Source organism: Peromyscus eremicus, chromosome 18 (genome assembly GCF_949786415.1).
Source record: "Peromyscus eremicus chromosome 18, PerEre_H2_v1, whole genome shotgun sequence".
NCBI lineage: Eukaryota > Metazoa > Chordata > Mammalia > Rodentia > Cricetidae > Peromyscus > Peromyscus eremicus.
In genome coordinates, this window is record NC_081434.1 from 18173949 (window position 1) to 18188951 (window position 15003).

The 15003-nt window shown below is 47.1% G+C and overlaps 1 protein-coding gene across 1 annotated transcript in view; it reads right to left on the reverse strand.

Annotated features, from left to right (window-relative positions):
- Positions 1-562: 562 nt before the first annotated feature.
- E2f7 (E2F transcription factor 7) overlaps positions 563-15003 on the reverse strand; it is a 38939-nt gene continuing 24498 nt past the window's right edge. The window contains exons 7-12 of the mRNA XM_059245180.1: positions 8469-8654; positions 7861-7930; positions 6432-6906; positions 4333-4597; positions 2086-2510; positions 563-896 (exon numbers count right to left, since the gene is read on the reverse strand). Coding sequence (XP_059101163.1) covers positions 726-896; positions 2086-2510; positions 4333-4597; positions 6432-6906; positions 7861-7930; positions 8469-8654 — 1592 coding nt within the window. The 3' untranslated portion in view covers positions 563-725. The remainder of the gene's footprint in view (positions 897-2085; positions 2511-4332; positions 4598-6431; positions 6907-7860; positions 7931-8468; positions 8655-15003) is intronic.

Genomic DNA, 15003 nt, shown 5'->3' on the forward strand with positions numbered 1-15003 from the left:
TTCATTGATAGCTAGGTGGGGCATTCACAGTTACTTTGGTCTTGACATTTGTCGTGTACATATACATTTATCCACATTATTAATAAGTTGTAGAATAAGTGCAGGGCAATTTATACCAAAAAAAAAAAAGTCTTAAACATTCAAGTCGCGATACCCTGAAAAAATACGTGTTAGACCGATGTCGTAAACGTTGTGCAGTAAGCCCCCCCCCCACTTCAGGAACAAAATAAATAATACTGTAGGATTTGTAACTGAAGGTGGCTTCCTTCCTGGAGCCCCAGGAAGCAGTAGTGTCTTTAGGCTGCAGAGAAAGTTCTCACCACAGACTCACTCAGGGCATGCACGTCACCACCGCTTGCCCTGGTTAAGTGCTAGACAGCCCCCACCCCCTACTTCAGAAGAACCACAAGGCTCCAGCAGCCTGTTGGGACTGACTTCCAGGACTCAGACGATTCTCGAACCAGACCACACCAGTCAGTCAGGACTGCCGCTGGGACACGCAGGACCCCCCGACTCTAGCTGGTATTACATGCATAATTAGCAATAATTACTTTCAGGAAAATAGGGTGACTCATGATATTGGGAAGTTAGCGGAACCAGTGGATGCCAGAGAGCAAAGACACAAGCTAAGGACGGGGATGGCCTGTGTTCCCCTCGGGACATTGTCTGGGACACAGGGAACTTTGGGTGCGGGCGGCTACCCCACCCACCGAGGGAGCATCAAGTTAGTCAGGCCCACTGTTCGAGATTTCTAGCCGTCTCTGGGCTGAGCTAGTGTTTCGTGATTGGCTCCTCTCTCTTTTCTTAAAGACAGGGTCTCCAAGGCTGCCAGGGGTCTTGAAAAATGTCTCCCGGTGTCTCCGGTGGATGCTCTTGGGGGTCGCTGGTGCAGGTGACTGAAGAGAGACAGCAAAAGCAGAGATGAAATGATGCTTCACACTCCAAGATGGGAATCTCTTCCTGCTGGGGGTCACCAGGTTGCCTGTCCCCTTTTTTGCTCTGCTTTCCCATTCTATGCTTCCCACCCATCCAACCCGTGGCGCAATGCGTGAGTATCTCAGATACAGAGAAGCACAGTCTACCAAAAAATGTTTCGGACATGGCCAAGGACTAGAGCCAGGGCCAGGGCTCTGCTATCATTTAGCTGTGTGATACTGGACAAATGATTTCACCTCTGTGTCCCTCAGTTTCTGCATCCCCATCAGGGATGAATGTCAACTTCACAGGACTAGAAGAATTAAGTGAGAAAAATCTTGGTTGAGTACTTTAGAAGATGCAAAGCAAACACACTGTGTGTCTGTGGTCCCTTCTGCTAACAGTCATCATCTCTATGTGCCCTAAAAGGGAAGGGGGAGTACAAGTCCGCTAATTCTCTATCTACACTGCCCAGATCAGTGCCTGGTTCATAACCAGTGATCAAAAAGCATTATGCTGACAGGGCAGATGTACATACCATGACAGCATGCATGAGACATGTGCAAACTCAAGCCGGACTAGGTTTGGCCACACAGAATAACATGTCTTGAGGGTAATTAGTGGCTCTGAACACTGTCCTCTAAGAATGGAACAGGTTTCTACTGACTCACCACAAAAGGAATCTGAGAGATGAACACTGTGCTGACTATCGGGCACCGATTGTACGTGTGTGTTTTTATGAGTGTGTGGGTGACCTAGGCGCCCAGGCGGCATGTTTTAAGAAATGATTGGCACTGAGAAGTATCCGAGTGAGAACTGAGCTGTCTTACAGCTGGATGTTTAACTTTAGGACGTTCTCCTCAAACAGCCTGAAGAGACGAATGCCAGATCAGGGGAAGAGTCCAAGTGTGGAGATCTCCTATAACTACGCCTAAGAAGGTCCCGTCTACCCTTGGGAAGTCGGGTGACGATTGAAAAGATTTGTCTTAAAGCATGAATGTCCCTTGCCCTGGAGCCCAGTGCTTTGTGGGATAAGCAGATGAGACACGGTTCACACCGAAAACCAGGTAGGCCCTTAGATAACACCTCTGTATCAGTCAAGTGACGGAGAAGAAAGCTAAGTGTATGCAAGCACACCCCACCATGGAGTGACCGAGCCTCGGGTCTCACCTGTTCTACATTTACCATCGATACTGGCTGTCTCATGTAACCGGGGGACTCGGGGTGGATGACACCGTGGGAGCCTGGCATCCCTGGACTCAGGTTTAGGGAGGGCGGGCACTGGAGCTGAGGGTCGGAGGAAGGGATGCTGCTAGACGACTTCGGGTTGACCACGGCCGCAGGGCTGAGGAGAAGGTGAGCGGTCGATCCCAGGGTGGACAAGCCAAAATTCATGGGTCCGGGGTTGGGGAGAGTGCCAGGAGCCGAAGACAGGGGCCCGGGTATGGCGGGAGAGTAGAGAACCGGAAAGGGGGCCAAGCTTGGAGATGGCAGGAACATGCAGGGCACGCCGAAGGATGGCAGCGGACCCGAGGACGGCCCCACAGCGTGGGGGGTTTGACTGCCTGACAGGAGCATGTTGAAACCATTTAACCCTGAAACGGCAGGAGGAGAGCAAAGTGGAAATCACAACACAAGATCCCCTTCGTGTTCACGGCCCTCGTGGCTCCTCCAGGAGTCCATAACACATCCACGAATGACGGAACCGTCTCTCTGGCCAGGGGGAACATCCTTGCTGTGCTCATCCGGCTGACATGGCTACCTCACAGAGGCCGCAAAACCACACGTCAGCCTTTATCTACAGGGTCTTGTGGTCAATGCCTACGGAGAATTCTTTTTATTTCTTTCTCCGTGGATGCATGGATTCGCGTGTGGATGTAGGCAGGCGTGGTCACAAGAGGAAAACTTTGGGTGTTGGGTCCTCACCTTCTACTCTGAAGCAGGGTCTCTTGTTTACTATCACGCAGACCAGGCTAGCTGTCCTGAGGGCTTCTGGGGATTCTCCTGCCTCAGTTTCCCATTTCTCCACAGGAGTGCAGGGAACATGGAGATACGCACCACCGTGCCTAGCTTTCTGTGGTTCTGGGGATTTGAACTCAGTCTTCATGCTGGCTCAGCAAGTGCTTTATTCACTGAACCATCTCCTCATCCTCCCATTGAGGGGTCTGTGTAGGAACTGCACCCAATCCAAAATGAAGGGGAAAATGGAATCTTGGTGGGAAAAACCCTATTTTTATTGTTATGAACTCCTAGCCAAAAATTTACATTTTCCTCAGTGATCGCAAGCAACAAATCCTAAGTGTATGAATAATACTTCGGCAATACTGAAAAGTACAGATATGGGGCCCGGAGAGATGGTTCACTTGAGAAAGTGCTGTGCAATCAAGCAAGAAGTCCTGAATCTGAACTCTGTAAACAAATAAACAAGACCCCTCTTCCCAAGCCAGGCATGACTACCTGCAATCTCAGAGCCAGGGAGGTGGTAGTGGTGGGGGGTCGGACGGGGACCATTTAACCCGCCATCTTGCATTTCTTTGGCCATGCCTTCCCAAACCAGAAGCCAAAATAAACTCCCCTTCTTAAACTTGTTCTCAAGTGTTGCCTTCTAACACAGAGAAGTAACTGATACAATATCTTTGTATCAAGAACAATTCTATGTACATAGGACACACCTTAGTAGCTTTTCACTCTAATTCAGTTTATTCAAAAGAGCAACAGGATCTACTGCGTCTTAGTAAGTGCTGGCACTCATTCTAGGTACCTTAGACTTCTTAAATCCAGTTCAGATTTCTCAGCACTCCAGAGTAGGTGCTCTTACTAGTCTTCTACTAATAAGAATATCTGAGTACTTGTTTAAAGTTGACACAGGTAATAACTGCTGTTAGATGTCAAGTCCTCGCACTGGCGATCACGATGATGTACTCGGTACTTCTCGGCACTGGAAATCAGAACACTAGCTGTGCACAATCACCGACACACTCATACTATGATTCTGAACCAGCACCAGATTTGCTTGAATCAAAAAATAAACTTGGGCGCTGGAGAGATGATGGCTCAGTGGTTAAGAGCACTTGACTGCTCTTCCAGAGGTCCTGAGTTCAATTCCCAGCAACCACATGGTGGCTCACAACCATGTAATGGAGTCAGATTCCTTCTTCTTGTAGTATAACCACAAATACATCTTAAAAACAAACTTGTCTTTTAAATGGGCGTTTCTTCATCAAATAAGGTGCGACACACTTCAAATGTATCTGATTACCCCTATAGTTGTTGAACAGAGGACAGGAGTCTCCCCTTTATCTATGGAGGCTGGGAGCGAGACAGGTGGAGCACCACGTCAATTTACTGCTCCCTCTGGCCAAGTGTCAGAGGCAAAGATGTCCGTGCCTGGTGGGAACGCCACGAGGAAGCCCTTACCTGCTGGAGACTGCACATACAGATACTGCGGCAGCGAGGAGTCTTTGGTGATCCCCTTTTCGTTTGAAGACTTTTCAGCGTCTGGATTTCTCAGCGGGTTTCCACATTCAGAAGCCAGGAAGCAGCCGTTGGCCACAGCCCTGCCTGAAACGTCTTCCGCAGCAGCCGCAGGGAGCTGACCTTTTACACAGGCGTCTTCCAGGGGGCTGGCTCGCCCATCGCCCGTAGTCACAGGAGAGGCGAGGGCTGTGGAAGTTGAGGGTCTCTAAGCACAACCAAACCAGAAAGCCAAGAGGAGCCAAGTCAGAATTCCAGTAGTCAGTTTTGGAAGAGCTCTCCTAAAATATCTAGCACACAGATGAGCGAAGAGCCGGGTATCACTTGGGTTAATGGTTCAGTTGTTTTTATTCTATTTAGAGGTAGAGTATAGAAATGGACGCATATGTGTAGGGTTATGACTCCTGTGTACACATAAGGTAGAGACTACAGTAATGCCATGGCATTCAGCCTATGAAGGAAATGCTTCTGTGCTGGTAACCTATAAAGAGTGTTAGTGTGGCACGTGCAGGCCAGTGGTTCTCAACCTGTGGGTCACGACCCCCCACAGGTCAATCTGTAACAGTGACAATGCAACCTGCACATCCGATATTTACAACCTGTAACCGTAGCAAAATTACAGCTATGAAGTAGCAGTGAAAATAATTTTATGGTTGGGTTATTATAGAGTCACGGCATCAGGAAGATCGAGAACCACTGTTTGAGGGGCTAAGACACGGGGGGCTGCTCTGGATACGGAAGACGCTTGTTTGGCTCGAACTGTTCGGGGGGCACCCAGGCAGGGGGATCAGGATCTGTCCCTGGTGCATGGGCAGGCTTCTGGGAATCCGGTGCCTGTGGTGTGACACCTTGCACAGCCTTGGTGCAGTGGGAAGGGGCTTGGACCTGCCTAAGCTCAGTGTGCTGGGCTCTGCTGACACCTCATGGGAGACCTCGATTTGGGGGATGTGGGGATGCGGGGTGGCTTGGGAAAGAGGGCTGGGGGGTGGGAGGAAGGAGGAAGGAGGATCTGTGGATAGTATGTGGAGTGAGTAGAAAATTTCTTAATAAAGAAAAATAGGAAAAAAAAAAAAAAGACATGTGGGCTGGCCCAGAGCTGCCTTGGTTGTCCAAGACATGTCAGTCTTACACGGTTTTGTTTTTGTTTTTTTTTTCTCCTTTAGTTTTTAAATAAAAATTTGATTTACTTTTTACTAAGTTAGTTCTTGGACAATTTCACACAGTTACCCTCTCCTCTACCTGTTAATATCTCCCTTCCACCTTTATCAACTCCACCCCCTCCTCACACTTCTAATCTGCAGTGCTGGGCTATACATAAAACTAGAAGAGCCCGTTTTGGCAAGAGAAGGGGAGAAGGGAAAGGCTCTTCTTAACGGAGGAATTTCCATGCAGCGTGCCCAGCCGACCCACCGCAAACGCGCTCTGGTCCTCTCTGTCTTACTGGTTATACCTCGTTAACTTTGCCTTGGCTATTACGTGGGGGAATGCAGACAGCTCATCTCTGTCTTTTTCATTCCATAGCTAAGGGACCAGGATCACTGGGCAGTGCACAGCGCTGACCCAGCCCAGTCCCGGCCTTCCAGAGGCATTCACATCCCTGACTCGGGTACTCCACTGTTTCCAGAGCCCAAATGAAGACTGTCCTGATCCCAAACTTGTTTTTTTTTTTTTTTTTTTTTTTTTAAGTTCATTAAAAAAAAAAAACCAAACCACTGGGAAGAAATACACAAACATGTTAACAATGATTATGATTATTGCTCTCTACTAACGGGCAAGCTTTTTTTCCTTCTGTATACTTTTTTTTTTTGGCATTTTATAAGAAGTGTGACTTTTTTATTTTGTTAAAATAAAAGTCACCCTTCTTAAAGTATTATTTTATGCTGAGGCTTTCTGGCAAAGCCAGTCTAGCGCTTCGTTAAATATGAGGACCGCATGACATATACTTCTAGTCCAGAGTCTACTGCCTGAGAGCATCTGTCTTCATTAAGCTCGGAGCCCATGAGATGGCACCGGACACATTTACCCACACTTCCCTTCCTTACCTTGGGCATGACTAAGGATAAGGGGCCGTCTTCAAATTCCTGACTCTGTCTTTTCATGGCGGGCTCATCCTCTTCTCGGGGGCTCCTCTCCTCACACAGGCGCTTCTGAGCCGAGGGAGCCAGCGACAGGTCAGCTGGGACTTCTGCGCCACCATCCTCCTTGGATCTTGACCCTGGGGACAGTCCCTCCTGCAGGCTCCCACACAGCATGAACAGGGAGGAGGGCAGATACACCAGGGGCTGGCCGGCCAGCAGAGCAGGCTTCAGGCTCTCCGCATCAGAGGCTGCGGAAGGAAGGGGGCCGCCCACTTGTCCGTGTAGACCGCTCTGCGTGGAGAAAGCCTGCAGATCTGTCTGAGCAACGGAAAAGACCGGGTGGGCTAACGGCTTGACGCGGTATTCTGCGTCGGCGGGGCGGGCAGGGTCCGAGGTGCTCGCTGGAGGCACCACTCTCTTACTGGCCAAGGCTTCCCCCCTGAAACAAAAAGAAACGATGAGTACCATCAAGTCACCGAGCTCTACCACAGCCCCGATCCTCTGCTTTTCAAGTCAGAAGCGAGGCAAGACGGCTCAGATGACATTCAAATGTCCTCCCTGATCACACACAGACAGACCAAGAAACTCTTGCTGGGTGGCTGGGGATGACATGAAGTGCCAGTGTGGGAAGAGCTGTTGGGGGTCTTTGGTGACCGCTGGCTGACACTAGTTCTCCCACAGCTAATGGTTACTGAGTATCGAGCACGTGGCCCTTGACAGACACTTTGGTAAAATATTATAGTCATAGCCATTTTTATTCCCATTTACTGATGAGGAGAACCCAAGCCAAGCTCAGACTTAATCCACCCGCTAGAGTTCTAAAGATGTGAAGCTGGGCCTCATCACAGGTCCGTTCGCTGACAAAGGCCAGGCTCCAGGTTACTGGGAGAGAGTATGGCTAGAAGGGAGTCTGAGCCAGGCTAATGTAAAGAAAAGCTTTAGTCCAGTTTACCTAGAATTCAATGTGGTGAGGAGGTACCCTTACCTACTGGGTTGGTACTTTGTTAATTCTCCTCTCAATTTGCTCAGTACTAATATAATAAAGAATGCTTAGGCAGTCTCCATGTAAAATTAAGCCCCATGATGAGATTTTAAGTTTGGGCCATCTATATATATAAAAAAAAAAATCCAAATATTCAATAGTGAATGTGTTCAGTTTATGTTTGGGACTAGGTTAACCTCTGGGAAGCAGAGGGTGTGGATTTCTGCTGCCAGCAGATGAGTACTTCTTCCCAACCACGGCCTCCCTAAGCAAGAAACTGGGCTCTCAGAGTCAACAGGCCACAGTGAATCTATCAACCATTAATACATCCGCTAGCCATTGCCGTCAACCTCTCCATCTCCGCCAGGAACAGCATCACGACCTGACCCTGGGTTCTTAAAGACCACTTACTGTGAATTATCTTCCACTTTCTGTCTGTAGATGGCTGCCAGGCTTCCAATTTCTAGGGAATAGGCTGATCCTAAAAGGGAACGTGAAGGTTAACAAATGCAGTCGGGGCCTTCCATGTACAGACACACACACACACACACACACACACACACACACACGAGAGAGAGAGACTGCTCCTCAAGGCTTAGGGGCTGTGAAGACTACACTTCAAATCTGTTCTGGTTTTTGTTTCAGAAAGAGCCATTTCCAGAAGCTGGCTACTAATGATGATTTCAGGTCTCATTAAGAATAAGCGAGAGAGCGAAACAAGTGTTGTTTCCCAAGTCATAAATTTCTGCGATATATCAACGCGGCCAAGCGTAGCAAGCCAAATTGATCAGGGCCGACTGGATCAGTTTCAGGCGTGGGGCTATGCTCACAACTCTGTGAAGTCAGCATCTCTCTTGCAGCCAATAATTGCTTGACTTCAGGCAAGTGAAAAGTTGTCTGTTAAAAAAAAAAAAATGGCCCGGTCTAGAGAGATCATTTGAAAAGGCCTGCCTATCACCAAGGCTACGACTAATGCCACGGCAACTGACGGACTCGGAAGGCTGAGCACGGGCGGGTACCTTGTTTTCCTCCCCGTGGGCTGCTGGGTTCTGAGCTCGTTTTCCTCTCGATCTTCTCGGATGTCTGAACCGCGTTGAAGGAACCGTGCCGGGCCAGCCGCGGCTTGGCGCATACTCGGATCTGGCCGTATGTTTCTTTCTTCCATTCCGGTAAGACAGATGCCGAGACATCCAACAGTTCTTCGTCTAGAGAGGACAGGACGGCAAGTGCTGTGACCCAGCCACAGTCTGGGGTGATTTTCATCATTTTAAGAGCTGGTTTTGAGGGGCTGGAGAGGTGGCTCAGTGGTTAAGAGCACTGGCTGCTCTTCCGGAGAACTCAGGTTCAATTCCCCCCGCCCCCGCTCGCCCCCCCATGGCAGCTCACAACTGTCTGTAACTCCAGTTCCAGGGGAATCCGACACCCCCACACAGACATACATGCAGGCAAAACACCAATGCACATGAAATAAAAATAAATAATAAATAAAACAGACGGCTTTGAGCTTATAATTGAAATGGAGTTATCCTATTACTATATATAAAAAAAACCTAACACAATCAAAAGAATTTTATGAGCTATCTCAAACCCCAATTTCTTTCCACGTCCTGGAAAAAGAAAAATGGCTAACTATAAAGTGAGAATGAACCCATATGTAGCCTAAAATTATCCCAACTGCAACCAAAGTGGAGCAAGATGTTCTTCAACCCAAATTAGAACAGGCCCGACAGCAAAGGAAACCTGCCCAAGTTCAGCTCCGCATGCGTATTTTGAGGTTCACTTTCAAGATGAATCGAGATGAGCCTCTCACTCCAAAGCTCCAGGGCAATGCAGAGGAGAATCTCAATTTCCTACTCTGCTCTATTATTTCTTTCTTGCACAGGCAGAGGCATGGTTACCACGTGACCAAAGGAACAAGGACAGCATTCGTCAGGGCTGACGTGCTGATGAACGGTGAGAATTAGGAATGGAAAGGTGGGCCCTGAAGACCATTTATGCTCCCAGGTGTCAGTATAAAGTCAAGATGGAAATCTCTGTAGCTCAGGCAGCCATCCCCAGGGTCTAGACCATTGTTCCTGCCTTGTTTATTTGTGCTTATGTCTTAAAAGCTCAAAGCATACAGATTTTAATTATAAATCTGGTTTGACATGCTGAAAAGCCCACCTAGACTTTTAGAAAATGCACTCTGACCTAAAGGCAACTTTGAAACTGAACGAAAAATAATGGCTTTCACTTTCCTGTAACAAAAGCCCAATATATGGTCCTTTAAAAAATAAAATCAGAAGTATAAAACAAAAAGAAGGAAAAATAGGTCAAGCCAGTCCCAGGGACCATATTTGCCCGCTCTCCTGAATCAAATAAAACGCTGAGCAGAAAGGTATACACTTGTGGCTCTTAGGATGCCAGGCATCAGATCTGGGAAGACAGTAACCCCACCCCTTAGAGTAGAAATGAACTTAAGCAAGCTTCGGCCATCCTAAATCACTGCCAGGAGATGTTTCTAGGAACCAGATAGTCTCCCCAAGCTGAGGGTACAGCTGGGAGAACTCACAGTGGCAGCTAGAGTGCCCAAGGCAGAATACTGGAGGGGACAACTGACAGACAGAAAGCTGGGGGCCTGCAAAGGGCTCCCCAGAGCACGCTGCAGTATGAGGAGTCGGAACGCTATTGGAGGTCAGGGAAAGCACTGCGGGGTGGGGGTGGGGGGTGTGAGGGGGTGGGGCTTCTGCAGCTCACACAAGCCAGCACAAGAGGAGGTAAACATCACTGCAGGGGCATCGTAGAGAGCACTAAAAAACGATGCTATCTCGGCCTCGGCAGTGGGAAAATGGTCTAGCCTTCTGTTCACAGAGGCTACATTTTCTCTATTCATCTGCTCATGGATAGATACTTAGGTTGATCCCACATCTTGGTATTGTGAGTGGTGCTGCAAAAAACATTGAGAGTGCAGACACCCCCTCAACACACACCGACCCCAGCTCCCTTGGCTACCAGTGTGATGGCCAGATCAGGCCAGATCAGACCGTAGTTTCAGCTCTCATTTCTGAGGAACCTCCACACTGTTCGCCACTGTTGATAACACTACGGAGTCGCTCTACTGCTTTGCAATCCCAGCAACGATATGGCTTCCCCTTCCTCCGTATCCAAAGTGTGCGTGTTTGGTCTGTTTGATAAACAGTCATTTAGCTGGAGTGAGACATTTCCCCGTAGATTCGTTTTGATTTCCATTTCCCTTGTGACCAGGGACATGGAGCATTTTCTCCTGCTTGGTGGGCATTTGGAGTTTATTCACTTGAGAAATGGCCATTCAGTTTGTGTAACCATTTTTACCTGCCCTCACCTTCCTGTGGAGTTGAATTTGTTTTCTACTTTGGAAATCACTTCCTTGTCAGATAGTTTATAACCATCTCCTCCCATTCTGTGGAGTGGTTTCTTCACGGTTGCTTCCTTTAGAGGCTTTTTAGTTTGATAGAATCTTATTTTCCAATGGGATCTGTCGACTATGCTTTTGAGATTGGATAAGAAAAAAAAACTTGTCCAGATTCATGTCCTCCAGTGACCGTATACTTGTTTTTTATTTTATCTTTTTAGTAAGATGGGGCTCCAGTTTCTTATGAAAATGTTATTTTCTTAGTATCATTTATGGAAGAGACTTTCTTCAATGGATGCTCTTGTCACTTTTGTCAAAAATCAGTTGGCTGTAAAGAGGACTTATTTCTTGGTTTGAATCTTTGCCACTATCATTTTGTTTGGATGCTCTACTCTGTAGAATGTTCTGGAATCAAGTATTGTAATGCTTCTGGTTTACTGTTTCTGGCTCAGAATTGTTCTAGCTCTTTGCAGGTTGTTTGTTTGTTTGTTTGTTTTCCCCATTTTGTTTTTGGTCTCTATGTAGTCCTGACTGCTGTCCTGGATCTTACTCTGTAGACCAGGCTGGCCTCGAACTCACAGAGATCCACCTGGCTCTGCCTACCAAGTGCTGGGATTAAAGGCACACCCAGTTCCACAAAAGTCTGAGATGTATTCGTCGCCTCTCACCAGGTTTGCAGTTTCTGTTGTGGATACTTTCACCCTTTTGTTAAATTTGCTTGTAGGCATTTTATTTTGTTGCAAAGAAAACTAATTTCTTGATTTCTTTCTTGTTATTGTAAGCAAACATAACTAATTTTTGTATGTTGGCCTGTATCCTGCAATCTCTCTGAACCCACTTGTTGCTTCTATCAGGTTTTGCATGGTGTCTGCGTTTTTCACTACATAAAGTCATGCTGTTTGGAAACTGATAATTTGACTATTCATTCCTTTCCTACTTATGTCTTTGTCCTGATGGTCTTAAGACTTCCAACACTGTGCCAAGCAAGAATGGTGAAAGATTTAAGACGGTAGTTAAAATTTCTACTACTGTTCAGCTCTTTTCTAGAGTTCACTTGAATCATTAAGTTCTTTGTTTGAAACCTGTTTTTGTTAAATGCTTTCTAGGTGCTTAATTGCTACAAACTTCCTTAGTACTCCCGCTCTATCCCACAGGTTTCCACGTTGTATTTAATTTCTGTTTATTTGTTTATTTTTATTTTAAATGTCCCCTTTGACCTTTTCATTGACTCAATGGTTGCTCAAGAGAGTAGTGTTTAAGTTTCCATCTGCATGGTATATTTTTGCTATTCCTTTGTTACGCAGACAGGTTACCACTGTGTCCGAGTATCCATTCAGCAGGCTTTATCTTTTAACTGAGGCGGGGGAGGGAAGGGATGGGGATGATGGGGATGATCTGTGTTCATTCCCTATCATCATAAATAATTCATACTAATCATTTTGGTCATTGTTTTCTGAGCATCTTCCTCTCTTTGAGGTTTGGTTTTCTACATCAATAAAGTTGGATTCTTTCTCTTTTGTAAAACTGCTCTGCTGGAATGTTTTATAGTCACATGATACTTATCCTTCTGCTTCTAGTGTTAAGACTACTTTAGGCATTTAAAAGTTACTGCATTTATGTTACAGTTTTGTGTGTGTGTGTGTGTGTGTGTGCGCGCGCGTGCGCGCGCGCGTGCGTGCGTGTGTGCACGCTCATGCACAGAATGCGTGTGGAGGTCAGAGAACAGCTTGGGGATGTTGGTTACTCTTTCTGCTTTGGGTTCTCTGGGTTCTGGGGCTCGGACACAAATCGTCAGGCTTGGCAGCAAATGCCTTTACCTGCTGAGCCTTCTCACTCATCTGAGGAATTTCTTACGAGTCTATAAAGTTGGTCTTGTGGGGACGAATTGAATCAGTTTTTGCTTGTCTTAGAAAACATTTCTGACTTATTTCTCAAGGATTACTTTCCTGGAAATAGACTTCTCATTTTTTTTTTTTTAAATGTAGAATTAACATTTTTTTTTCCTTTTAGAATTAACAAATTATATATGTGGTTAGTCGTCCACATTTGTGTAGGCGAGTGCACCTGTGAGCAGATGCCAGAAGCATCCGAATCCCTTGGAGCTGGAGTTAAAGGCATTTGAGGGGCTAGTTATGGAGGTGTTGGTACCCTAAATGGTTCTCACAGTGGTGCAGCCAGTACTCTTCCCCACTCACTGTGCCATCCGTCCACTTTCTCTTTTGGTATTCTGAATATCCCATCTCATCCTCTCCTGGTGTTAGGCTCTGGTTGAGAGGTCTGCTGGAGGAATGGGAACGCCACTGGCCATTTGGGTCTTGTGCTTTTGAGTTTGATAAGGACACATCTCAGCGAGGTGTTCTTGTTGTCTGGTCTCTTAGACTGTGTGTGTTCGCCCGAGTACTTCTTGAGACTAGATTTCTGTATGGTTCCCAAGACTTGTGGACCAATGTTTGTTTCTCGGGCTGTTTCTTGTCCCTCCCTTTCCAGAATACCATCATAACAACGCTTGCTTACTTATGGCTGAGTAAGTCTCAAAGGCGTTAAGTTTTTCTTCTTCTTCTTCTTCTTCTTCTTCTTCTTCTTCTTCTTCTTCTTCTTCTTCTTCTTCTTCTTCTTCCTTTGTTTTTAACCTGTTCTGTTCAAAGAGTGTCAACTTCAGAATTCTTTCTGTGTAATCTATTCTGCTGCTGAGCCTCTTGTTTTTTAATAATAATAGTTTTTTTTTTTTTAAAATAGTTACTCGGTTGGTTTTCACTTGATCTCCAAAGTCTTGCTAAGTTTCTTATTCACACATCATCTAGCTTCCTAATTCTACTGAATTATCTATACACTTTCATAGATCATTAAATTTCTTGGAGTCATACTTTGGAGTCCATTGTTGGAATTAGCATTTTTGGTTCCATTACATTTTTTTTTTTTTTTTTTGAGACAGGGTTTCTCTGTGTAGCTTTGCGCCTTTCCTGGAACTCACTTGGTAGTCCAGGCTGGCCTCGAACTCACAGAGATCCGCCTGGCTCTGGCTCTTGAGTGCTGGGATTAAAGGCATGCGCCACCACCGGCTCCATTACATTTTTAAACATGCTTCTTGTGTGTTGACTTGGATGTCCTGGCAATATGTCCAATGGCGGTGTATGGACAGGCTACTCAGCTTAGGTTCAACATCCATGTTTTAGGGTGGTGGTCATGGAACTTCTTCAGTTGTAATCAACATCTGCGACATAGGTGGGTGTCTCAGAGGCTCATGACGCAGAGCACGTGAGAACACACTGCCAGCTGGGAAGCTTGTGTGTTGGCCGCTCTGCAGTGTATGTCTGGATGTAGGGTGCTCGTCTGTTCCGTGGTAACGCTGTCCCCACGAGTCCCGATGGGTGTAGGAGAGCGTCATGCTCAGGGAAAACATTCCTGCTGGTATCTGAGCACGGCACACCGGTGGAGTGCACACAGTGCTCGTGTGAAAGTCTGAGGGCTGTATGGGTGAATTCACGGGCCTTCTGGAAACCAATCCGCTCAGGGCCAGCTTTCTCGTTGTTTCCTGGCCTGAACATGAGTAGGCGGGGGCCTGTCTGCTTCTTAGAGCTTCTTTGGGGGGAAATTTAGAACAGTTTGTTCAGTTGCTAGTTGGGGCCAGAGGAGGGCCACAGAACTGTTTTTCCGGAAGTCTCAATGGATTGGGCCAACTTAGGGAAGGTTGGGTGGCTGCTTTTAAAAGTCATGAAGGAATGGGCTACTCTTTCCGGGGTTTGGGGGCTCTGTAGGGAGGTCAAGCTTCCCAGAGGCTTAATGGGTCTGTGACACTGAGGGCCACTAGCTGGTTCCTGGGTTGCTTCCTGTAGCTAGCGGTGGGCTGACCCAGCTGTGCGGTGATTCTGGATTCCACAAGAAGGTAGAAAGAGACACCTGTTTCGCAGAGCCCTCTAAACTGAGCTACTCAGGGTGGGTTGCCCAAGAACTTCCTGTGATGAAGGCTACCAGGCTGGTTCACAAGGCTAAGCTGCCTGAACCACCTGGGAAGTTTCCTGGCTGGGTGAACCGAATTCCAAGATGGACGGGCTCTTTCCGAGGATCTGTGAGGGCTGCTGCCTTTTCTACCAACACGTTTCAGGAGCCTGTGGCATGAGTGGGGACGGCTGGGTCCTCCTGGTCATGCTCCCTTGATTTAGGGTTGATTTGGAGACTGGCCGCAC